This window comes from Babylonia areolata, chromosome 11, assembly GCF_041734735.1.
Source record: "Babylonia areolata isolate BAREFJ2019XMU chromosome 11, ASM4173473v1, whole genome shotgun sequence".
Lineage (NCBI taxonomy): Eukaryota > Metazoa > Mollusca > Gastropoda > Neogastropoda > Buccinidae > Babylonia > Babylonia areolata.
The window spans coordinates 33,251,387-33,278,606 of record NC_134886.1 but is presented as its reverse complement, the minus strand read 5'-3'; the positions used below and the strand labels follow the sequence as shown (position 1 = coordinate 33,278,606).

General features: G+C 41.7%; 1 protein-coding gene across 1 annotated transcript; it reads left to right on the top strand.

Annotated features, from left to right (window-relative positions):
- Positions 1-358: 358 nt before the first annotated feature.
- LOC143287669 (cleavage stimulation factor subunit 1-like) lies at positions 359-27,188 on the top strand. Its single transcript, XM_076595843.1, has 12 exons — positions 359-501; positions 3,568-3,695; positions 4,402-4,491; positions 6,215-6,348; positions 7,721-7,843; positions 9,060-9,182; positions 12,855-12,930; positions 15,311-15,390; positions 17,279-17,434; positions 20,461-20,605; positions 21,848-21,928; positions 23,220-27,188. The coding sequence occupies exons 1-12, from the start codon at positions 437-439 to the stop codon at positions 23,330-23,332; spliced, it is 1,314 nt and encodes a 437-aa protein (XP_076451958.1). The 5' UTR covers positions 359-436; the 3' UTR covers positions 23,333-27,188.
- The last annotated feature ends 32 nt before the right edge of the window (positions 27,189-27,220 follow it).

Sequence of the window (27,220 nt, the reverse complement as noted above, 5' to 3'; positions counted from 1 at the left end):
TCATCATCATCAGCATCACGTACAGTACTGTTCATCTCATTCTTCTCAACTTCTGACAACAGACTGCTTCCTTGGTATACTGTTGTTAACTCAGTTCTGTTTGATTCAATGTCACTTTTGAAGAAAGCCTTTTCAATTTGTTTAATTTGATTTGATTTTGTAATTACTGTAATTTTGTAACATGTAATTATTATCAATTATTAATTTCTTAAACAAAAAAATATTTCTCTATTTATTTACCTATTTATTTATTACACCGGTGGGAACCCTACTCTTGAAACCAGGAACAGACAACCGAAGGTGGCAAGCCGGCCGGCAAAGAAAAGAGAACTCTCATCCATCACAGTTGCATATCCGGTTCACAGACAGCGTGCGACGACGCAAGAAAATTACATTGTTTTTTTTTCTTGGATAAGAAACGCTTCAAGTTATTGCAATGTCGGAAACAGAGGAAGCTTTGAATGTGAAGCACAGGGAGACCATGTACCGGCTGATGATAAGGTAGGTTTTATATTTGTGGTAACAATGGTTCAAAACATTCTGTTATGGAACCGCGGGTGATTCCAGCGGTTTGTCGACAGTATTTACAGATTTTATTTTTATTTTTATTTTTAACTGAACGATGCTGTCTGGCAGACGGTCGTCTGAGCCTATGGCCCGAATGCCAACCCTGCTGACAGTCGGCTGAGAAGAGCCTATTGACCGCACACCAATTCAATCGACAGTCGGTAGAAATCGATGACAATGATGATATGGATAGATAAAATTATTGCGCCTATACTCGATCATAGACCACGTTCTAAGCGCTTTACAAACACGGAGTCATTTATACAACATGATGCCTAACTGGGAAGAACCGACTGACTGTTTCCAATGGGCGTCATCATTCGTTTCCTGTGTCATTCAATCAGGTTTCAGTCACATGTGCACGCGCGTACACACACACACACACACACACACACACACACACACACACACACACACTCATACACACATGTAACATTTTACCTGTATTTGGTCATGTTTATTCATCCTGTCATGTAGGCAGCAGTACTTCGTTTTCAGGGGTGTGCATGTTGGGTATGTTCCTAGTTTCCACACCCCACCAAATGCTGACATAGAATAGATTCCGGGATAGCTAACATGTGTATTTCATGTTCTGCATGCTGTGGGCAATGGAAGGGGGTTCAGGCACTAGCAGGTCTATACATATGTTGACCTAGGGGAAAAAATGTCCATCCTTAACCTACCAATAGTACCAGGTGCGATGGGGATTGAACTCAGGGAAACTTGGACGAGAATCCAGCGCTCTCGTCTAACCATTTGACCACCGCAGAAATATCTACAACGATGTACTGTACTCAGAAGTGTTTTCAGTTTGTGTACTTTATAGGACTTGAGAATGGAATTCAAATGCATTATAGTATACAACGTACCAGGGTATATAATTAAATTTTATGTCTTGTTACTCTTAGGTTGACACAATAGGCAAGCTCAAAATGATATGAGCATTCAACAGGCCTTTTAGTGAGGATTCAGAAGAAGATAGTTGTTGATCTTTTTTTTTCTTTTTTCTTTTTTTATCCCTTGACTGCTGGGAAAAGGGAACAAAATTAGAAAGTGGTGTTTCAAGTTATTAATCAGTTTTCAGAACAGGCAGCAAGAAAATGAGAAAACCACTCTTAATCAGATGTTTGAATTTTCAGCCTTCCACTCCTAATTTTACAGGCATGACAGTCAAGGGGTTAACAAATAAAAGCACACAAACATTACCCTCCTTCTGCCCTGCTTTAGCCAAAGGCAGCAGTCTTACTTCTGAATGAAATGGAGTGAAGGAATCATTGGTCAGTGTACTGTGACATATTTTTTTAGCTGGCGCTGGGCATGATCCATTGATCCTCAATCGATGTGCAGTGAGCAGCTCGAGATCAGTCCTGAATAATTAATGGATTTAACGTTCAATTCTCAGTCAGCGAAAGTCTATGCATACTTCAGTTCTGGCATTTCAGGGCCTTTCTTAATTATTGAGTTTAATTTCTCTGCTCTCCGGCATAAACGTTTCCTAACTGGCTGATAGAACTGGTATCAACAGAAAAGTCCTACCACTATAGTACCGGGAATCAACTCTTGATCCACAGATTGGTCACCCTCAACACCTCCTCCTGACTCCGTATACTATTTCAGTATTTGCCAAATCTCCTAACAAAATCATCAATGAACTCCCACTAATTTTTTTTTTTACTGATTCAGTGATTGACAAACTCCCACCAACTAAAATTAAAGGATGTAACGATTACTGTCATTCAATGACATTCTCCTTGGGATTTCCACGAAGCACCGAGCTTAGTATTGATCGAGGATCGATGCCCAGCTACTTTGTTTAGTAAAGGCAGCAGTCCTACTTCCAAGTGAAAGGGAATGAAGGAGTCCTTGGTCAGTATAATGTGACTTTTTTTTCTGGAAATATAACAATTAACATCTGAAGAGTGCAGAAGGATGTGAGTTGACAGTTAACTGACTGCTGAAGTGTGTTTTCAGTTTGTTGCATCCACTGACCTAGCATGAGTTTAGTCAGTCAGTTAACTATATATTCAGCCAAAGGTTTGTTATTAATAACATTATTGAAGAAATGATCAGATTTAAGATAAGATACAACTTTATTTGTAAATGCACTGAAATTTGTCTTTTGTCTCCATTACATATAACATTTAATACTGGAAATGCATTTAAAAGAAACAAGAGAGGCAAGGCCTTCAAGACTCACTTGTGATAAATTAAGTCCCCTAGCATTAATTACAGAGTAATTTCCCTTTTTTACTATGCACCAAAACGTTTGCAAAATAGATAAAAATTCCATGCTTAGCAAAATAAGTTCCTGTTTGAACAAAAAAATGATAACAATGACTCCTCTTGATGTTGTGTCAGAATAAGAGGTCAAAGTGCCAAGTTTAGAGAATACAAAAAAATATAAATATAATAGTAAATGCAGTTTGCATATAGTTAGGCTTTTTAAAAAATTTTTTTGTGTGCCCATCCCAGAGGTGCAATATTGTTTTAAACAAGATGACTGGAAAGAACTGAATTTTTCCTATTTTTATGCCAAATTTGGTGTCAACTGACAAAGTATTTGCAGAGAAAATGTCAGTGTTAAAGTTTACCACGGACACACAGACACACACGCACACACACACACACACACACAGACAACCGAACACTGGGTTAAAACATAGACTCACTTTGTTTACACAAGTGAGTCAAAAAAGAAAAAAGGAGTAATTTTTTTTCTGTCCATACTGGCTTTGTTAATGGTATAGTATTTAAACCAGTGCCAGTGTGTTAATGTGCGTGAGTGCGTGCGCATATGTATATGTTGTGTGTGTGTGTGTGTGTGTGCGCGCGCGCACTGATTGAATTTAATGTTCATGAAGGAAGAAGAAAGTTATATAATTTCAGAAATAATTAATATAGTCTGATGGCTGCATTGATGATTGAAACTATTGAAAGAAAAAATCTACCAGTTTCAGTTCATTTGGTTTCTGATTTAATATTATTTCTATATGTTCCCAGTCAGCTGTTCTATGATGGCTACAAGGAGACAGCAGTGTCTCTGGCACAGATCCTCAAACCCTACCCAGCATGCCCTCCAAGCGACCGTCTCTTCAACATCTTCCAGATGGGATTCAAGCAAGAAGAAGGTTTGTTCCAGACGCAGTACATTTATAATGTTACTGATACATCGCAGAATGAAGAAATTAGCTTTTGATTTTATTATTTAAAATTGTTGACATTCAGTTCATTGAGTCCTACCAACATCATTGTTTCTGTACTAGTTAAAGAAAACAACCAAACTAATGACAGCACCAATTAACAGTAATGACAGGAGAAGAACAAAAGAAGAAAAGCGTAACTGTAAGAAACATATTGGAAGAAGAAGATGATGGGAAGGGAGGGAGGAGGGGGGAAATATCATCATAAGAAGCAATATCAATTGATAATAATAGTAAGAGAAAAGAGGGATGGACTGGGGAGTAAAATAAAAAGAGAAGTAACATAAATAAAGTCTTACGATAATTAAAGGACTAAAACTAGTCTTACAGATTATGCACATGCACACTCTCTCACTCCTTTTCACTCACAATCACACACTCACACACATACCCATGCACTAACTCATGGCACCCCTAGCCCCAGCTCTGTCCCTTCCCTAACAAACATTTAGTGATTTACTACATGTATACACTGGTTAAAAAGTGAGGTACTATGACAGGTAAGATAAATTACACCTTGATTACCTGCAGTCTAGTTATAGATTGTGACTGATGACGAAGCACACCTTATTGGCGTTTATGAGGTTGGTGTTTTAGTGTCATTTTTTTTTTTTTCTGTTTGTGTGTTTGTCAGAGAAGAAAGATGAAAAAGATCGGGAAGTACCAAAGGTTAACAGCTACGCACCTGTGGGGGCAGGCATTGATCTGGAATTTGAAACAGAAGGTATGTTCTCTGTTTAGTCATTTATCCATTTAGTATTGTTATTTGTGTGTGTGTGTGTGTGTTTACAATTGTTCATTGCATTTATTTCTCTGTAAAAAATAAGTGGTGTATTTGTGTGTGTGTGTGTGTGTGTGTGTGTGTGTGTGTGTGTGTGTGTGTGTGTGTGTGTGTGTGTTTACATTTGTTCATTGTATTTATTTCTCTGTAAACAATAAGTCTGACTGGTGTATTCATGACTAAGTGCTAGAATAAAAGGTGTGGATTTGGTGATATGTGTTTTGCAAATATTTCTGGTTCTTTGATGGAAGTTACTAAATGATATTTTGGAGAAGGTTGAAAATATATTGGAAATAGAAGTTATTTATCAACAAAAGTGTAATTGTGCTTTGTGGTTATTGGTAATGAAATTGAAAGTAATGAATTTATTAGACAAGAAATCATTTCATAATCTTCATTTCATGAAATGAAGATTATGGAATGATTTCTTGTCTAATAAAAGGGACAGTTGGTCACTTCAGTGCCCCCTGCTTTTTTTTTTTTTTTTTTTTTTTAATTGTTTGAGTAAATGTGAATAGAATAAGCTCATTTGATTTTGAAATAAACTAAATGTTGATGTCTTATCTAATTTTGATTTTTAGTACCTGCTTCCTAAAAGTGTGGGAATCAAAGATAATTCATTGTGAAAACACAAGGTCAAGCACAACATACCATTCAACCTCCAAAATGATTGTACAAAAGGGAGCAGTTAGGTACTTTGGCAGTACAGTTTCTCGTGTCTCTAAGACTAAGAGGGAGAAAAAAATATTTTTGTAAAAAAGAAGAAAGATGATTGCTGCCAGAATATTCCAGCACCTCATTATTGTTGAAAATGTGTTTTTAATCTGATGGTGTGGCAATCAGCATAAATCAGATAAAAAAAATTTAACAAGTTTATTGTCTGTAATAATATGCACATGACATCATCATTTGGCTCAAGTACACATAGCATACGCATTGCACGATCAGTTTCAGCATATGACCATTCATTGAAATGTGTCTCACAATAATGAATAAAATTAATGTGGACTGCCTAAAAAAAACAACAACACAATGTCACTCATTCCTCCCTTTAATTACTTGCATGTATATGCATTTAGCTTGATGATTTTGATTTTTGATCTTTTGGTAGAAACTCTGTCATGTTTTTGTGTGCCTCAGACTTGGCTGCGGGTTGAGATATTGTGTGGGGTGACGAGCCTTGGATGCACAGTTGGATGACTAAAGACTTCTTCTGCGTTCGTGGGCTGCAACTCCCATGTTCACTCGCATGTACACAAGTGGGCTTTTACGTGCATGACCGTATTTACCCCGCCATGTAGGCAGTCATACTCCGCTTTCGGGGGTGTGCATGCTGGGTATGTTCTTGCTTCCATAACCCACCGAACGCTGACATGGATTACAGGATCTTTAACGTGCGTATTTGATCTTCTGCATGTGTTTACACACGAAGGGGGTTCAGGCACTAGCAGGTCTGCACATATGTTGACCTGGGAGATCGTAAAAATCTCCACCCTTTACCCACCAGGCGCCGTCACCGTGATTCGAACCCAGGTCCCTCAGATTGAAAGTCCAATGCTTTAACCACTCGGCTATTGCGCCCGTCGGATGAATAAAGACATGTTGTATTTTATTGCGTTCTCTTGTATTGTGTTAACTTCCTTCTGTCTGTCTCTTTCTCTAACAGTGCAGACGATATCTGCTGAGGCAGCGCTGTATGAGACGTGTTATGTGACTGCGCACAAATCCCCTTGTCGGACCGCACGTTTTCACCCCACAGGGCAGTTAGTCGCCACAGGATCTGATGACTGCTCCATCAAGGTCAGTGTTTGTTGACATTGCGGTCTTTGTGTTTGTGTGTATGTGTGTGTGTGTAGGGGGCTTGGGGGTGGGGTCAGTGGGTGAATGCGAGTGTGCAAAGTTGGTACTGAAATTCTGTCATGGTTTGGATGCTGTATGTGTGAGTGTGTGTGTGTGTGTGTGTGTGTGTGTGGTAATTCTTCTTCCTCTTCTTCAGCGTTCCCAGGCCATGTTCTGAGGGTCAGTCCAGAGTAGGTTACGAAGTCCTCAGTCCGCTGGAGCTCAGTAGCTGTTCCCCATGGCTTGACCTGGAGCGCTGCGGGACTGGGCCAGATCTGGCGCCTCAGCTCTTTGTGCAGAGGGCAGTCTTGCAGGACATAGACTGGAGTTCGAGGAGCGGTGTGGGAAATTTTCAGTTTGTAGAGATGGGAGAGGAGCTGGCAGTGGCCCGTGCGCAGTCTGAAGATGATGTAACTTCTTGAGCTCAACCCAGTTGATGGATGCTGTCCTCCTCTGGTCCCAGATGTAGCCGTTCTCGCCAGCTGTTTCTGAAGTGGCTGCACAGGATGGTCTTTGCCTCCCCAAAGCTAAGGGGGTGGGCAGACTGGTTGAGCCTGCTTCCTGCTTTGGAGAGCTTGTCTGCCTCTTCATTTGCTGCAATGCCACAGTGAGAGGGGATCCACTACAGGACCGTTGTGGTTCTGGCACTTAGGGCCTGCATCTCAGACTGGATGTCCTGCAAGGTTTTGTCCCCCACTCTGGTCTGGAGGTGTAGTAATGATATGACTGATGCTTTTTATATGTGAGGGCTAGAAAATGGGGTGAATGAATATATGTGTGTAAGAGAGAGAGAAAGATTTTTTGTGTGTAGGTTTTAGTTTATTGTCTTTACACTAAAAACGTTTTCAGATGAAGGGACTCCCCAACAAAAGAAAAGAAAAAAAAAGAAAAGAAGTTTGAAATAGTAAATGGAGAGAGAGTGAGTGGAAATTGGTGTATATGTGTACATAAGGTATGAACTATTTAAGAAATTGACAGACATACTATAGAATTAGAAAGGTTATAAACATGCCTATAAAACAATTTAGAAAAAAAAATGTAAGCAAATAATGATAACGCAACAATTAATTAAAGCTGGATATCAGTTGGAAATGTAAGTCACACCTTCAGAAACAATTTGTATGTCAGTATAACACCATGTGCATGGGAAGTTTTGTGTTGTTGCATTTTGCACCCTTTAAAAGAAAAATTACAACTAAATGTCAATACTTATCATGGTGTGTGGTGTGTGTGTGTGTGTATGCATGTATGTGTGTGTGTGTGTGTGTGTGTGTGTGTGCATGCATGTGTGTGTGTGTGTGCATGCGTGTGTGTGTGATGGTGACGGTCCCAGATCCTGGATGTGGATCGCATGCTGGCAAAGAGCGCCACGCCCGTGGAGGTCCTGGCCATGGAGACACATCAGCAGCAGATGGAGAACCACCCCGTCATTCGCACACTCTATGACCATGCCGATGTGAGTGCTGAAACTTCTTCTTCTTCTTCCTGGTTTATGGGCTGCAACTCCCACATTCACTCGTATGTGCACGAATATGACCATTTTATCCCGCCATTTAGACAACCAGACTCTGCTTTTAGGGATGTGCATGCTGAGTATGTTCTTGTTTCCATAACCCACTGAACGCTGACATGGATTACAGGATCTTTAATGTGCATATTTAATCTTCTGCTTGTGTATACACATGAAGTGGGTTCAGGCACAAGCAGGTCTGCACATATGTTGACCTGGGAGATCGGAAAAAATCTCCACCATTTACCCACCAGGTGCTGTTACCGTGATTTGAACCCGGGACCCTCTGATTGGAAGTCCAATGCTTTAACCACTCAGCTATTGTTCCTGTCGAGTGCTGAAACAAAAAAAAAACAACAACAAAAAACTACATGGACTAATGATCATTCAATTTGCTATAAAATTTTGTTGTGATTGTGTTGCTTTGCAAAGCACTGCTGATTTTGATCTGGAGGGTGTCATGAGACGGTGGGTGGTTTCCAATGGTCAGTTGCATGTGTATATTCTGGCACCTGCTTCCTTGTGTGTGTGTTTATGGGGGAGGGGAGTGTTGCGGGGGTATAGATTCGGGGGGCCGGGGAGTGGGGAACGAAATGTAAAGCGCTTTGAGCAGTATCTCTGGAGAAATGCAATATATAAATGTCTGTTCTTCTTCTATTTCTTCTTCTTCTTATTATTATATTATTATTATTATACAGAATAGAACATGCGCATGTGATGTTGATGTATCATTGAAAAACCAAGTGAAAGTGTGAAGTTACTCTATGATGTAGTGTCTCATTTCAGTAGCCATTTGGGTTTCACTCTCTCAGCCTGGCCAGTGCTGTATGGTGAAACCGAGGTAAGGGGAATGGGCTCCTTCAAAGGGTCAAGTACCCAGTAAATGCCCACCCTCCAATTTTGGGGTGAAATTTTGTGCAAATGTGGGGTAGATTACAGTAATTATGCAGTGTATGTACACAGAGTGCCTTATGACAAACCAAGACTAGGAACTCTCAGTCTCTGTGGATGAGCTATTTTCAGAAGAAAATGTTGTTTCAGAGCGCACAGCCTATTTTCAGAGGGTTTTCCCATGAAGAATTCCTAGCCTGCAGACATGTTTTGTGCACGGTGTGTGTGTGTGTGTGTGTGTGTGTGTGTGTGTGTGTGTGTGTGTGTGCAGGAAGTGATGTGCCTGGACTTCCACCCCTTCAGTCAGATCCTGGCCTCTGGCAGCAGAGACTGCACCTTGCGATTCTTTGAGTACTCCAAACCGTCCGTCAAGAAGGCCTACAAAAGTGTGCAGGTTAGACATGTTGCTTAAAGAATACTTGAAAAATTACTTTATTTCTGTTTAAATTTTTTTCGTTATGATTTTTTATTTCTTTGATTTTATTTTGGTGGGGGTAGTGGTGGTGGTAGGGAAGATGTACACTCCTTTTATTTGATTATTTAATCATTTATCTGTTTATTTATTAATTAATTTATTTAATTATGGGTGGTGGGGTGGTAGTGTTGGCAGGGAAGATGTGCTCTTCTTTTATTTATCTGGTTATTTATGGGTATTTAATTTGGGTATGTTAAACATGTCCTGGTTTCAAGCAGCCAGCGTTCTTGTGTTCAGCATAATCTGCCCCCTAAGCAGCGACCATGTCACAGTCATTAACGTATCAACATCATTGACTAACTGGGAGGTTGTTGGTTACAGTTGTATCATGAAAGTCAAGTAAACATTAGATAAAAACACAAAGTTGTTTGGGTTTTTTTTTTATATCGAAATTGAAAAAAACCCCACCCAAATCAGGAAGAATGATCAACAGTATATGTACTTGTTGAGCAAATTTTTGTAAACAGATTTTGCAGAAATTTGTTGACAATCTTTTGTGTGTGTGTGTGTGTGTTAAATTAGTACTGACACTATATACTTACATTGTTTCTGTCAACTGATATGGCAGGCTGGTAGTGTGGCAGTGGAAACAAGGGAGACAAGTATAGTCTTTACTAACCATGATGGACATCTCTCTTGTTGCCATTGGGTCTTTTACCTGCACACATTGGACCTCAGTTTATCGTCTCATCTGAATGACCAGCATCCAGACCACAGCTCCAGTGGAGGGGGAGAAATCTGTGGGGATTCTTGGATTCAATCCCATGTGCTCAGACTTTCTCGCATGCTAGGTGGATGTGTTAACAGTGAGCAGTATAGTGGAGTGGTGGCCTAGAGGTAACGCGTCCGCCTAGGAAACGAGAGAATCTCAGCGCACTGGTTCGAATCACGGCTCAGCCACCAATATTTTCTCCCCCTCCACTAGACCTTGAGTGGTGGTCTGGACGCTAGTCATTCGGATGAGACGATAAACCGAGGTCCCGTGTGCAGCATGCACTTAACGCACGTAAAAGGGTTGTTCCTGGCAAAATTTTGTAGAAAAATCCACTTCGATAGGAAAAGCAAATAAAACTGCATGCAGGAAAAAATACAAGAAAATGGGTGGCGCTGTAGTATAGCGACGCGCTCTCCCTGGGGAGAGCAGCCCGAATTTCACACAGAGAAATCTGTTGTGATAAAAAGAAATACAAATACAAATACAACACCGGGCCACAACTCTAGCACCCAGACCAGCACTCAAAGTGTAGTGCTAGTAGATGGGGATTAAAAAAAAGAAAAGAGTAAGAAATACGTTTCTTGTTTGAATTGGACCCAGGACCTTCACTAGTTAGTCAGGCAGTTGTTTCATGATGCTTGCACACACACGCACACACACATGTATACACACACAAACACTCGTGCACGCACAAACATGCTTGGGAGAAATGGATGCTGGTTCATACATATATGGACAGGAGTGGCTTGGTTTATAGAAGTGACGAGCAGTGAGGTGGATAAATTGGTAGAAGACAGGGGTGGTGTTAGGAGTGACGTTGAGCAGTGAGGTGGATAAAGTGGTAGAAGACGGGTGGTGTTAGGAGTGACGTTGAGCAGTAAGGTGGATAAAGCGGTAGAAGACAGGGGTGGTGTTAGGAGTGACGTTGAGCAGTAAGGTGGATAAAGCGGTAGAAGATGGGTGGTGTTAGGAGTGACGTTGAGCAGTGAGGTGGATGAAGTGGTAGAAGACAGGGGTGGTGACAGAAGTGACGTTGAGCAGTGAGGTGGATAAAGGGATGAATGATGGTGATGAAGATGACAGAAGTGACGTTGAGCAGTGAGGTGGATAAAGGGATAAATGATGGTGATGAAGATGACAGAAGTGACGTTGAGCAGTGAGATGGATAAAAGGATAAATGATGGTGATGAAGATGACAGAAGTGACGTTGAGCAGTGAGGTGGATAAATTGGTAGAAGACAGGGGTGCTGTTAGGAGTGACGTTGAGCAGTGGAGGTGGATAAATTGGTAGAAGACAGGGGTGGTGTTAGGAGTGACGTTCAGCAGTGGAGGTGGATAAATTGGTAGAAGACAGGGGTGCTGTTAGAAGTGACGTTGAGCAGTAAGGTGGGTAAAGCGGTAGAAGACAGTGGTCCTGTTAGAAGTGACGTTGAGCAGTGAGATGGATAAAGTGGTAGAAGACAGGGTGGTGTTAGGAGTGACGTTGAGCAGTGAGGTGGATGAAGCGGTAGAAGACAGGGTGGTGTTAGGAGTGACGTTGAGCAGTGAGGTGGATGAAGCGGTAGAGGACAGGGTGGTGTTAGGAGTGACATTGAGCAGTGAGGTGGATAAAGCGGTAGAAGACAGGGATGGTGACAGAAGTGATGTTGAGCAGTGAGGTGGATAAAGCGGTAGAAGACAGGGATGGTGACAGAAGTGATGTTGAGCAGTGAGGTGGATAAAGCAGTAGATGACAGGGGTGGTGACAGAAGTGATGTTGAGCAGTAAGGTGGATAAAGCAGTAGATGACAGGGGTGGTGACAGAAGTGATGTTGAGCAGTAAGGTGGATAAAGCGGTAGAAGACAGTGATGGTGACAGAAGTGACGTTGAGCAGTAAGGTGGATAAAGCGGTAGAAGACAGGGGTGGTGTTAGGAGTGACGTTGATCAGTAAGGTGGATAAAGCGGTAGAAGACAGTGGTCCTGTTAGAAGTGACGTTGAGCAGTGAGGTGGATAAAGCGGTAGAAGACAGGGTGGTGTTAGGAGTGACGTTGAGCAGTGAGGTGGATGAAGTGGTAGAAGACAGGGTGGTGTTAGGAGTGACGTTGAGCAGTAAGGTGGATAAAGCGGTAGAGGACAGTGATGGTGACAGGAGTGACGTTGAGCAGTGAGGTGGATGAAGTGGAAGAAGACAGGGATGGTGACAGAAGTGATGTTGAGCAGTGAGGTGGATAAAGGGATAAATGATGGTGATGAAGATGACAGAAGTGACGTTGAGCAGTGAGGTGGATAAAGTGGTAGAGGACAGGGGTGGTGACAGGAGTGACGTTGAGCAGTAAGGTGGATAAAGGGATGAATGATGGTGATGAAGATGACAGAAGTGACGTTGAGCAGTGAGGTGGATAAAGGGATGAATGATGGTGATGAAGATGACAGAAGTGATGTTGAGCAGTGAGGTGGATAAAGGGATGAATGATGGTGATGAAGATGACAGAAGTGACGTTGAGCAGTGAGGTGGATAAAGGGATGAATGATGGTGATGAAGATGACAGAAGTGACGCTGAGCAGTGAGGTGGATAAAGGGATGAATGATGGTGATGAAGATGACAGAAGTGACGTTGAGCAGTGAGGTGGATAAAGGGATAAATGATGGTGATGAAGATGACAGAAGTGACGTTGAGCAGTGAGGTGGATAAAGGGATGAATGATGGTGATGAAGATGACAGAAGTGACGTTGAGCAGTGAGGTGGATAAAGTGGTAGAAGACAGGGGTGGTGACAGAAGTGACGTTGAGCAGTGAGGTGGATAAAGGGATGAATGATGGTGATGAAGATGACAGAAGTGACGTTGAGCAGTGAGGTGGATAAAGCTGTAGAGGACAGGGGTGATGTTTTCAGGAAGCAGCCCCGGTGCGCGCCGTGTCCTTTCATCCCAGTGGAGACTACCTGACAGTGGGCACGGAGCAGCCAACATGTAAGTCTGCTGTCGCAAAAAAAAAAAAAAAAAAAATCTGCTGTCGCTGTGTTGTGGTGTGTTGCTGGCTTGTTTGTTTGTTGATCTTATTGTTTGTTCAAAGGTCTGGCTGTCTGCTTGCCGCCGTGTTAGTGTGCTGACAATGTGTTGTAATATGTTGTCGTGTTTTTTTTGTTTGTTGTTGTTCATCTAATTTTTCATAGATCTGGCTGTTTGCTTGTTGAACGTCTGCTGCCATTGTATTGTGGTGTGTTGCTGGCTTGTTTGTGTGTTAATCTCATTGTTTGTTCATCTAGTTGTTTGTGTGCTGATGTGTAACTAAGTCTACTACTGCTGCATTGTGTGTGTTGTTAGCTTGTTTGTGTGTTGATCTCATTGTTTGTTCATAGATCTGGCTGTTTGCTTGCCGATGAGAGTCTGCTGCCACCGTATTGTGGTGTGTTGTTGGCTTGTTTGCTTGTTGATCTGATTGTTCATAGACCTTGTTCATCTGGCTGTTGGTATGTTGATGTGTAAAGTCTACTGCTGCTGATTTATGATGTGTTGGTGGTTTTTTTGACTCACTTGTGTAAACAAAGTGAGTCTATGTTTTAACCCGGTGTTCGGTTGTCTGTGTGTGTGTGTGTGTGTGTGTGTGTCCGTGGTAAACTTTAACATGGACATTTTCTCTGCAGATACTTTGTCAGTTGACACCAAATTTGACATAAAAATAGGAAAAATTCAGTTCTTTCCAGTCATCTTGTTTAAAACAATATTGCACCTCTGGGATGGGCACAAAAAAATAAAAAATGAAGCCTAATTGTATGCAAACTGCATTTACTGTTATATTTATATTTTTTGTATTCTCTAAACTTGGCACTTTGATCTGATATTCTGACCCAACAACAAGAGCAGTCATTATTATCATTTTTTGTTCTAACAGGAACTTCTTTTGCTAAGAATGGAAGTTTTATTTAGTTTGCAAACGTTTTGGTGCAGATAGTAAAAAAGGGAAATTACTCTGTAATTAATGCTAGGGGACTTAATTTGCTTTAAACTGATCTTTCTCATCTTAAACATTACATTTTGAAATTATACTCAATACATTAAAAGCTTGGATTTTTTTTTTTTTAAGTGTATCACAAGTGAGTCTTGAAGGCCTTGCCTCTCTTGTTGTTTGTTGATTTGATTGTTTGTTCATACTGATCGTAGATCTGACAGTTTGCTTGCTGATGTGCAAGTTTGCTGCTGCTGTGTTGTGATGTGTTGTTGGTTTGTTTGTTTGGTGAATCTGATTGTTTGTTCATGTGGGTGTTGTGTATGTCATTCACGTTCGTTCTTTTGCATGCGGGCAGACCAGAAAACACGACCTCTCGTGGCGATTGTCGCTCACCTGTGCCTGCTTCTGCTGTATTGTGCATTACTGGCTTGTCTGTAGATCTGACATTTTGTTCATTGACCTGGCTGTTTGCAAGAGAGAGAGAGAGAGAGAGAGAGAGAGAGAGAGGTTATGAGTGATTCATGTAATTTGTAACTTTTTCTTTTATGTAAAGCACCCTGAGCTCTTAGAGAGAAAGAGCGCTATGCTAATACACATTATTATTATTATTATCAAGAGATGAAGAAAAGAAAGAAAGTTACATTGAAGACATGGGTTACGGAGGGAAAAAAAAAGCCTATCTGCCGCAATAAGGAAAATGATGATTGCTTTAATTAATGGTGGGAAGGCATGTGATGTGTTGCTGATAGATCTATCAGGTCTAATTCAGTAATTGTGTGCAATGTGTTGCTTACCATGATAGGTCTAATTGTGTGCAATGTGTTGCATACGATGATAGGTCTAATTGTGTGCAATGTGTTGCTTACGATGATAGGTCTAATTGTATGCGATGTGTTGCTTACGATGATGGGTCTAATTGTGTGCAGTGTGTTGCTTACGATGATGGGTCTAATTGTGTGCAATGTGTTGCATACGATGATAGGTCTAATTGTGTGCAATGTGTTGCTTACGATGATAGGTCTAATTGTGTGCAATGTGTTGCTTACGATGATGGGTCTAATTGTGTGCAATGTGTTGCTTATGATGATAGGTCTAATTGTGTGCAATGTGTTGCTAATGATGATTGTTCTAACTGTGGGCATTGTCTTGCTTATGATATTTTTTTGAATTGTGTGTGATGTGTTGCTAATGATGATTGTTTTAATTGTGTGCAATGTGTAACTAATGATATATTTTTTTTCATGTAGTATGTTAGTAATGATAATTGTTTTAACTGCATGTGATGTGTAACTAATGACAATTGTTTTAAGTGGATGTGATGTGTTGCTGATGATGATTGTTCTAATTGCGTGTGATGTGCTGCTTATGATCATTGCTTCAGTTGCGCGTGGTGTGTTGCAGTGCGGCTGTATGACGCCCGTACCCTGCAGTGTTACGTGGGCAGCAACCCTCAGGACCAGCACAAGGGGCCCATCACAGGGGTAAGGCAGCTGGCAGTAAAACACATTGAACTGTGTTGGATGGGTGTGGTGGTGGGATGGTTTTAGAACGCAGGATTCTCACCCAAGTTTCCCCCCGAGTTCAATCACAGGTCACAGGTTTCAGAGGCTGGGTCACCCTGAACGGAGGCTACCAGGCACACCAAGATCCCATCAGGACACTGGAGAGAAGACACCAGACTACCATCTACCGCCTTCGCACAGGACACTGCGGCCTCCAAGCACACCTGAAGAGGATTGGAGTGGCAGCCACATCCCTATGTGATTGCGGCCAGGCTGACCAGACCCCATCCCATATTCTCCAAGACTGCTCCCTGTATGAGAAGATGCCGGCAGCAGTCCTGGCCTGGGGGTGCTGACCTCAACACCAAGCTCTGGGGGATGGCAGCCGATCTTCACCAGACGTCCGAGTTTGTGGCATCCCTCGGACTTCGACCCTGACTGCTTAGCTGTCGAACGCAAAGAAGAAGAAGACAGGTTTCAGCGTGCCTGGTGGAGAATTTTCTGATCTCCCGGGTCAACATGTGCAGATGTGCTGATGCTTGAACCTCCCTTTGCATGTAGAAGATCAAATACGCATGTTAAAGATCCTGTAATCCATGTGGGCATTCAGTCGGTTATGGAAACAGCAACGTACCCAGTATGCACACCCCCAGAGACGGAGTATGGCTGCTTCCATGGTTGTGTAAAAAATGTCATGCATGTAAAAACCTACTCGTACAATGTATGTGAGTGAACGCAGAAGGAATGCAGAAGCAGAAGAACAAGAAGCAATAGAAGAAGAAGAAATGTAGTTTGTTTATTTTTCATCGACTTTTCTTCAGAGTCAAAGTAAAAATACATTCATCAGATCAGATCAGACAGTGCAGCGTTATAACAGATGACATGTGTTAACACCTAGCATTGGCATAGAATCGATGGCACCCCACCCAGTGCACTGGAGCCCCAATGCATGCATGCACGCACACGTGTGTGCGCACACACACACAAACACTGTGTATAACTATCTGTGTATGTGACCCCCCAAGCGCTATGGATCCCCAGCACAACCAACACACCCACAACCCCCCCCCCCAATCCCGCCCCCCCCCCTCCCCGGCCCTCCCATACACACAAACACCCCTCCCCACACACACACACACACACACACACACACACACACACACAACACACCCTGTGTATATTAGCGTGCATATGCATGACCAACCACCAGATGCACTGGAGCACCACCACCCCCACACACATGCACTCAAACACCGCACCCTCCAACACACTCACACACCCACGCGCATCACATCTGTGTATACATTTGACCCCCACCAGATGCACTGGAGCCCCAACACACACACACACACACACACACACACACACACACACACACACACACACACTAACATAGACACACACAGACACACAACCTCCTCACCCCCTACACGCATACTCAGAACCCCCTCCACCACCCACTCACCCACACCCAACTGTTTATAACAGTATGCACATACGACCCCCACCAGGTGCACCAGAGCCCTAACACACACGCACACTCAACCCCCCCTTCCCCTCCCCCCTCCCCCCCCTTTCCCCTTCCCCCGAACACACACAAATACAAACACCACTCACACGTCACTCCTCCCCACACACACTACACGCCTTGTGTATAACAGAGTGTATGTAGGACCCTTTACCCTCACCAGGTGCTCTGGAGCTTCAACACCACTCCCCCCACCCCACACACAAAGGCCCCTTCCCTCATCCCCTACGCCCCTTTTACACACACACACACACACACACACAAACCTCACACAGCACACCCTGTATATAACAGTGTATATGTACCTGTGACCCCCCCCCCCCCACCCCCCCCCACCAGGTGCACTGGAGCCCAAACGCCAACCTGTACACGTCGTGCTCCAAGGATGGAGACATCAAGGTGTGGGACGGGGTCAGCAGCAAGTGTATCACCACATTCCGCATGGCCCACCAGGGGCAGCAAGTCTGCTCTGTCTTCTTCTCCCGAAACTCCAAGGTAAGGGGGGATCATTACTGTCATTAGTAGTGGGTTTTTTTTTTTTATACGAATGTAACATCGATTCTTGGTCAGCGTGATACTTATATAACGTCTATTCTCGGTCAGCGTGATACTTATATAACATCTGTTCTCGGTCAGCGTGATACTTATATAACATCTATTGTTGGTTAGCGTGATACTTATATAACGTCTATTTTTGGTCAGCATGATACTTATATAACATCTATTCTCGGTCAGCATGATGCTTATATAACGTCTATTCTTGGTCAACATGATACTTATATAACGTCTATTCTCGGTCAGTGTGATACTTATATAACGTCTATTCTCGGTCAGTGTGATACTTATATAACGTCTATTCTCGGTCAGCGTGATACTTATATAACGTCTATTCTTGGTCACCGTGATACTTATATAACGTCTATTCTTGGTCACCGTGATACGTATATATCGTCTATTCTCGGTCAGCATGATACTTATATAATGTCTATTCTCGGTCAGCGTGATACTTATATAACATCTATTCTGGGTCAGCATGATACTTATATAATGTCTATTCTCGGTCAGCGTGATACTTATATAACGTCTGTTCTGGGTCAGCGTGATACTTATATAATGTCTATTCTCGGTCAGCATGATACTTATATAATGTCTATTCTCGGTCAGCATGATACTTATATATCGTCTATTCTCGGTCAGCATGATACTTATATAATGTCTATTCTTGGTCAGCGTGATACTTATATAACGTCTATTCTTGGTCAGCGTGATACTTATATAACATCTATTCTCAGTCAGCGTGATGCTTATGTAATGTCTATTCTTGGTCAGCATGATACTTATATGATATCTACTCTGGGTCAACGTGATACTTATATGACATCTATTCTGGGTCAGCGTGATACTTATATAACGTCTATTCTTGGTCAGCATGATACTTATATAACGTCTATTCTCTGTCAGCGTGATACTTATATAACGTCTATTCTTGGTCAGCGTGATACTTATATAACGTCTATTCTCGGTCAGCGTGATACTTATATAACGTCTATTCTCGGTCAGCGTGATACTTATATAACGTCTGTTCTTGTTCAGCGTGATACTTATATAATGTCTATTCTCGGTCAGCATGATACTTATATAACGTCTATTCTCGGTCAGCGTGATACTTATATAACGTCTGTTCTTGGTCAGCGTGATACTTATATAACATCTATTCTCGGTCAGCGTGGTACTTATATAACGTCTATTCTTGATCAGCGTGATACTTATATAACGTCTATTCTTGATCAGCATGATACTTATATAATGTCTATTCTTGATCAGTGTGATACGTACATATCAGCAACCAAGCTCCAAGTGGTTTACACCAACATGGAGTCATTTGTGACAACAGGCTGCCTACCTGCATAGAGCTGACTGAGAAGTTTTCATCATTCCTTTTTAGTCTTTAGTCAAGCTCCTCTGTGTGCACATATGTGCATGTATGGCCCCTGGTTATTGGTGATGATGCCAACTGCCAGGTTTTTGTTTTATTTGCAGAGATGCCAACTGTTACGATTTTGCCGTATTTTGTTTCACTCGACCGCAGTTTGTTCTTACCTTACACCAGCATCAGAATTGTTCCGATGAGTTCATTTTAGACTGTATTGCATGGTCACTTGCTTTCCTGTCGTAACATTACCCAGACGCTCTAGCTTTATCGATCACGAGGCAAGGGCAGTCACTACTAACCTTGGTCTCTCATGTGATGATGCTCAGCTAATCGTGTGCGCGTTTACATTGAAACAGCATTGACTTGACTGATCAGCTTAATTGTTTGCCGAACAAGAGAGAATGTGGCTAAATCAAGTTGTGTCTCGGTCAAACAGCATCTGTTCCTGGTGGATTAAGCTATGGAGTGCAAGGAAGGAAAAATGGTTCGAAACAAAGAAATCAGCCATGGATTCTGATTGTGAGAAACAAGATGAACAGTTTCAGTTTCAGTAGCTCAAGGAGGCATCACTGCGTTCGGACAAATCCATATACGCTACACCACATATGCCAAGCAGATGCCTGACCAGCAGCGTAACCCAACGCGCTTAGTCAGGCCTTGAGAAAACAAAAAAAAAGTAAATAAATAATAGATAAAAACATAAAAAAAAGAACTAATACTACTAATAATAATAAGGCGCAAAAACTTGATGAAGTCAACTATAATTAGTATAAGCGTAAAAAAAAAGAATAAATAAATTATTTAAAAAAAAAAAAGAATTAAAATAAATAATATATAAATAAATAAATAAATAAAATAATAATAATAAGATGAACAAAGACCAGGGAAGTGACACGGTGCCTCAGACATGTCAGCTGTAAAGAAGCAGTGAGGGGAACAGAAGTTTTGCCGAACACACACTGAAAAATATCTGTGCATCATGCCTATCGTTCCTACCGAATTCGAAATGTTCCGTACTGTCAAATTTCCTGATTGTTCCTGCAAACACTTGACAGGGGTTGGCATCTCTGTGTTTGTGTTAAGATTGGTTGCTGGTTGTTAACATAAATGCAGACACAAATATAGAGACTGATGCAGACACACATGCATGCAAGCATGTATGCACACACATACACACACACACACACACACACACACACACACATGCACACACACACACACATGTTGACTTTTATAAGTCCTCATCCATGCTTTCTGTTTTCCAATGCACACTGCAGATAGTGCAGTGTATGATAGGTAGAAGCCATTACTACTTCTCCCATTCCTACTCCTACAACAACTACTACTACTGCTGCTACTACTACTACTACTACTACTACAACCACTACTCCTGCTGCAGCTTCTGCTGCCACAACTGTGCTTTTCAGTTTTTGTTTGCACTTTATTGTACATACTCCGCCTCCCCCCGGCTCCCCCCCCCCCCACACGCACACACCCCCTCCAGTATTCCTTGTGACTCTGGTACACACGTCCTGTTCTGTTCAGCTATAGTATATATATACTTTTTGTTTTTTTTCTTTCTTTCAAGTACATCTTGTCGAGTGGGAAGGACTCATTGGTCAAGCTGTGGGAGCTGTCGACCAATCGCTGCCTGATCGTGTACACAGGGGCCGGGGCCACGGGCAAGATGGAGCAGCGCACACAGGCCGTCTTCAACCACACTGAGGATTATGGTGAGGGGCAGGTTGGGGTGGGGGCCAGGGGTGTTTGGTGGTGGTGGCTTTGGACAGGGATATATCTGTTTCTCTGTTCCTTCAGACTGGCTAGCTGTGTCTGTCTTTCTGTGTGTCTGTGTCTGTTTCTGTCTTTCTTTGTCTGTCTGTCTGTGTCTGTCTTTCTGTCTGTGACTGTCTCTGCCTGTGTCTCTGCCTTTCTGTGTCTCTGTCTGTCTGTCTGTGTTTGTCTTTCTGTGTCTGTCTGTCTCTCTGTCTTTCTCTGTTTGTGTCTCTGTCCTGTGTCTGTCTTTGTCTGTGTGACTGTCTCTGTCTATCTTCCAACCACACCCATGATTATTGTGAGGGTGTGGGGTGGGGTATAATAATAATAATAATAATAATAATAATAATAATAATAATAATAGTAGTAGTAGTAGTAGTAGTAGTATTTATATAGCGCTGAATCTTGTGCAGAGACAAATCTAAGCCTTTTCACACCAGTCATTCACACGCATGCATGACTCTAAAACTGAAGAAACTGAAGACAAGGAAGAGGTACCTGTTTCTTTCTCCTGTTTGTTTGTCTGTATCTATCTTTCTGTGTCTCTGTGTGGCTGTCAGTGTCTTACTCCGGATGTCTGTCTGTCTGCATCTGTCTGTGCCTCTGTCTTGAAAAGTTCAGTCACACCAAGGATTGTGGTGAGGAGGGGTAGTGGCTGGGACAGGGGTGTCTCTTTCCTTGTCTTTCCTGTCAACCTCTGTGTGACTGTCTGTCTCTGTGTGTGTCTCTTTCTGTCTGTTTCTTTCTGTGTCTCTGTCTGTCTGTGTGTGTCTGTGTCTTTTTGTCTGTCTGTCTGTCTCTATGTCTCTGTCTGCCTCTGTCTGTCTGCCAAGCTCTTTATCTCTGTCTGCCTGTCTGTGTCTTTGTCTGTCTGTCTGTCTAAAACTCCACCAAGAACATTATGGTGAGGAGGGGTGGCTGGACATCAGTTTTCTTTCTCCCTCTCTATTCATGTTTTTACGTTTGTATGTAGTAGGTAGTAGTAGGCCTCCTTCGGTCATGGCTGACCATGGATAGAGTATATCCGACCTTATGTCTAGGCTGTCTGCTTGGACCAAGCAGCGTCGCCTGTGACTGTTTGTATGTATGTATATATTATATCTGTATGTATATGTTTCTTTTTTGTCGGGCGAGGGATGGGGGGGTGCATTTTCGAATTAATTTCTTGTTCACTTCAGATGTCTTTTGTTGTGTTACAGTGCTGTTTCCTGATGAGAAGACGACCAGTTTGTGCTGCTGGGATTCCAGAAATGCAGAGCGTCAGAATCTTCTGGCTCTCGGTCTGGTTTTGCTTGAGTTCTACTTCTTTTTCATCTTTGTGTATGCGCGTGCATGTGTGTGTGTATGTGAGTGTGTGAGTGGGTGTGTGGGCAGGTGTGTGTTTGCATTTGTGTGCATGCGTGTGTCACTTTCACTGAGATTTAAATTAGTTTGTGTTCCCTTGTCACTTAACGGTAGACAGAGTTACTCAGGTAGAGTATTATGTGCTTAATAAATGTTTTCTTTGTTGTTTACATGGCTTTCTGAAATCTTTTTTTTTTATGTGTTTCCTGATATATTGGGAATATATTATATTTAAAGAATATCCTCATTTTCATTAAGGATTTTGTTTTAATCTAAGCCTTATTTACTTCATAGCTTTTATAATCTGATTCATCTCTTAAGTGTGCTGTTTCATTCATATGAACACACTAGATGTTTTCCATTCTCAGATAGCGGTTGATGTGTTTTTTAAGGCATGTTTATGGTCAACTGGATGATGTAAGGCGCTTTGAGCAGCATTGGTGCTGGATATCACGTCATAGAAAAACTATGTATTATTATTATGTGTGCTCATTTTCTGTTCACATCCTTACTATTATGAGGAAAAGTGATCGTGGTTAGAAATTCCCTGAAATTTATCAGTTTCTGACTTCTGAGTATCAGTCAGTTGGAAAGCATACATTTTTGTGGGTCTGCAAGTTTTTTTGGTGGGGGAGATCCTTAGGAATATAATTTTTTGGAGTGGTGGCCTAGTCAGTGTAACCCACTGGCCTAGGAAGCAAGACAGTTTGAGTCTACATGTATTGGACTAAATCCCACAGTCGCCAGTATTTTCTTCCCCTCCGCTAGACCTTGAGCGGCGGTCTGAAGGCTGATCATTCAGATGATTATTCGCTACATAATCTACATCATAATCATTATTCGCTACATAAACTGTATTATTATTATTTACTACATAAGTTATTTTGTTATTCTCATTGTTTCGATACGGTCTGATGAGCATGTTTTACATGGAAAGGTGCTTTATAAATCATATTATTGTTCTTGTTTCTATACGGTCTGTTGAGCATGTTTGACTTGGAAAGGCTTCTTATGAATCATGATGTTATTCTGGTTTGGTCTGTTGAGCATGTTTTACATTGAAAGGTGCTTCAGAAATCATTATTATTCTGGCTTCTATGCGGTCTGTTGAGCATGTTTTACAAGGAAAGTCGCTTTACAGATTATGTTCTTATTCACTGCATAAATGATGAAGTTATTCACCACATGAATCATTTATTATTCTCATGGTTTCTATAACGTGTGCAGGCCACAATGGCCCTGTCCGAGCTCTGGCGCACTCTCCCACCGGCCCGGCCTTCATCTCCTGCAGTGAGGATTTCCGGGCGCGGTTCTGGTACCGGAAGGCCACGACCGACTGAAGTGGAAGGGCCTGGTCCCTCGGTGACTGACACAGCTGATGGGAACTTGTGTGTGGAAAACGGTGGTGGTGTGGTGTAGCAGCCTATTCGTACCTACGTTGGTTTTTACCCCCCAGGGGTTGAGTCTGGCCAACCCGGATAAATGAACCCTGGGGTCTATGTACTGTAGACTAGCTTGGAATGACATCCCCAGGGTAGAACTTCCAACTAGCCAGGACTGAACCCCCTCCCTCCCCTACACCACCCCTCCCCCCCACCCTCACAAATGACCGTGGGGTACAATTCCAACAGTGGTGAGGGTAGCTTAAGACTGTTACAGTGGGACTGGAAAGCTGAGTGAATGTGAATGGTGTGTGTGTGTGTGTGGGGAAGTAGGGGTGGGGTGCAACTGATGTGTTCATGGTGAAGGCCTGTGGAGTGTTGGAAAGTGCTGATATGTTTTGTTTTCTCTCTGTGTGTTTTCGTTTGTTTTTTGTTCAGTTAAAGGTTTTACATGTTTTAGGATTTTTTTTTATTAGCAGGGATCCTGCAGAGTCGCAGAGGTCTAGAAAAGTCTCGGAAATATGAGAGAGCCGTTTCCAGGGCTAGAAAAGTCTTGGCAAAATACGTTTTGCCCTCCTGGTTGGGAAATGGCTTGGAATTTGATAAAGCACTTGACCGTTACCGTTCATCAAATAGCTTGATGCAAATTTAAAGAATAAATTGATGAAATAAAAACAAAGAAAAGTCCACAGAGATGAAGATTGAACAGCAATACCAGGTTATCCACCACCGTTTTTTGTCAGCGCTGTAATAGACAAATTTCTTATTCAGTTTGTGTTTGGCATGGAAAATTCTGTCTGGTAAAGGTCTAGAAAAAAGTATGGAATTTTGCTTGGTCACATGTGTGAGAAGCCTGTTGAGTGTTCAGCACGTTTGATGTGTTGCAGTAGGGAACTTAGTTGTACGCATGCTGCAGAGAGGAGGAGGGAGGATGCAAGCTTTGTATGTGTTTTTGTGACCAGACTTGACTTCATTTGCCATTGAACCCTAAAGGATTAACAGACACAGCAAAAAAAACGATCATCTGAGGGGTAATTGTATGCACTCAAATACATATATATAGCTGATGTGTGAAAGTGTGTGTGTGTGTGTTCGTTCTTTCAGTTTGGTGTCTTTTCACTATCAGTGTGTGTGTGTGTGTGTGTGTGTGTGTGTTTGTATGTGTTGGAACAGTAAAGCACTGTGTAGTTATTACAGTTTTAACAAAGATTGAGAAGTTTCAGTTTATGGAGAAGTCATTTCAAGTGAAAGTGTCAAGTATGTCATTCCAAGTGAAAGCATCAAGTGTGCATTTGTTCTTTGGACTTTTCAAAACAATTATTGTTTAATACTGTACCATTCGTGTGTGCTCGTTCTGTAGTTCCTTTTATTTGTATAGATCATTTTATATAATGAACAAAATATTTAGCAATGACAGTCAAAGAGATAGTGTAGAGTATGGTGAAAATTGTTAGTGATGAACTTCAGTTCACCCGTGCGGAAGACAGATTTGAATGCAGAAAGATACGGAAAAGGACGGGAACCCCTCAGTACTGGATGACTGGATGTGGTTGGTGTGGGTTGTCACTGTAGCAGGTGTGATTGCATTGCACTGCACTTCATTGCATTCATTCATTTCAGGAACTTTCAAACTGCCTTAAAAAAAAAAAAAAAAAAAAATATATATATATATATATAAGTATAGAGAGAGAGATTAACTCTCTCCATACGAACAGCGAAAGAGACGACGTTAACAGCGTTTCACCCCAGTTACCATCATCAAAATATTGCAAGCGGAAGGCTCTTATACTGAAGAGGTGAATGTTGACAAAGAATACCACAATTCTGACGACGGAAGCTAAAGGTTGGGTCATTCAGACACCCACTGGACATCCGAGGGGTCTGTGTAGAGGAGAAGAGAGGACTGGCTGTACTGAGTTGAAAGAATACAAAAATTGTGCACACTGATCACACAAAGAGTTAAGGGAATAAGCGTTAGGAGATGACCTTCCTCCTCCCTGATGCGCACCCCACCCCTCCAGTTGTTCACACTGCCATGAGGCTGGTACGTCCACTTCAGTACCCATCCTGAAACTGGGTTATCCACTTTGGTCTTGGAAGATTGACAGTATTTTGTGTATATGTCTGTGTGCGCGTCTCTGTGTGTGTATGTATTTGCCCGTAGATATGATGTGTATGTTCAAGAGTCTAATGTGAGTTTGATGTAAAGGATTGATTTGGACTTTTATTGACATTTTTTTGGTTTTGTTTTGTTTTTTGGTTTTTGTTTTAGGTTTTGGTTGGCTTTTGTGTTTTCGTGAAGTTATTTCATTGTTTCAAGCTTGTTATGATCATTCAGAGAAAAGCTTCAAAATGATTTATGGACACTTTCACATTTATGGACGCTTTCAGAGTTGGAAAAAAAAAAATCACCTTTTCAATGGTTACTTGTTATCTCAGCAAAGACCAAGTTTGGGTCTTTTATCCATTTCTGTTTTATCCCCCCATATGTTAATCTCTTGCAAGAAAAGATGGGTCACATAATCATGTTGGGTAGTTCTTTTCCTGGTTTATAATTCATAAAGTAGAAAAGTGAACTTATCGGGCCACAAATTAAGTTTTGCCATATTGCTAGGATAATGTTTCCAAGCTTGCTGTTCTGTCAACTGCAGAGTCATGGAAGTCTGGAAAAATATAGGGGAAAATGAGAAAACCATTTTCAGGGCTGGTAAAAGTTTTGGAAAAATGAGAGAACCATTTCTAGGGCTGTGAAAAGTCTTGATGAAAATGAGAGACCATTTCCAGGGCTTGAAAAAGTCTTGGAAAAAATAAGAGAATCATTTCCACAGCTGGAAAATCTCTTGGAAACATGATTTTTGTCCACGTTCAGAGCCTGGAAAAGTATTGGAATTTTTTATAGTAGAACCCTTTGCCAGTACCGTTCAGCTCAGAGCTTTATGCACTAAAAATACCACCAAAAAACAACACAGAGTAATGAAGACTGAACATTGACACCAGGATATCCACCAGTCTCTTTCATCAGTGGTGTAGCAGACAATTTAAAAAAAAAATTCAGTTTGGCTTTGTGTTTGGTTTTATAATAATAATAATAATAATGGATACTTATATAGCACACTATCCAGAAATCTGCTCTAGGTGCTTTACAAAAACGCTTTTGTTAACATAAAACATTATATCTATGTTACATACACACAACAAAATGTGACTACACACACACACACACACACACACACACATGACTATGACACGTCACACTGTGATGGTCAGAGGACAGGGTGTGATCGACGGTGGTAGACTTCAGGAGGCAGTCCTCATTTCTGTGCAACACCCAATCGACGATGTGACCACGATTATGTGTAGGCTCAGTTACAGACTGGTTAAGATCGAACAAACTGACAATTTCAAGTAATTTAGAGGTATAAAACTGTGTGGGTGAATCAAAATGAAAATTAAAGTCACCGACAATAAGTAGGGAAAAGGTGTGGTGGGGAGAAGTATTGAATTTAGTGTGGTCACTTTCTGTTGCAGTCCAGCAACTGAGAAACGCTTCACATAGTTTGCCACTTCCTGTGTGTTGCTGTTGCTGCAAAAAGCGACTATGCGCCTGAGAATTGTTACAGGGAAAAACCGGGTCAGTGAACTGCGGAATTGTCAGTGGCTCTGGTCGTTATGAAGTTCTGCTGATTTGGAACTAATTGTGCAGGGGAGTATGTACGAATAAATATGTATTGTTTTAAAATGATGATGGTACTCTGTCAGTATGTGTGTGTGTGTGAGAATGCATGCTGGTACTTATTCATTTTCATGTAGACATGATGCGCATTTCAGTTAAGATATTCAAGATAA

Excerpts from the sequence above, each read along its gene's own strand:
- LOC143287669 (XM_076595843.1), top strand. The coding sequence starts at position 437 with ATGTCGGAAACAGAGGAAGCTTTGAATGTGAAGCACAGGGAGACCATG. Across the intron at positions 502-3,567 it reads ATGTACCGGCTGATGATAAG|TCAGCTGTTCTATGATGGCT; the intron begins GTAGGTTTTATA and ends ATATGTTCCCAG. Across the intron at positions 12,931-15,310 it reads GGGCACGGAGCAGCCAACAT|TGCGGCTGTATGACGCCCGT; the intron begins GTAAGTCTGCTG and ends GGTGTGTTGCAG.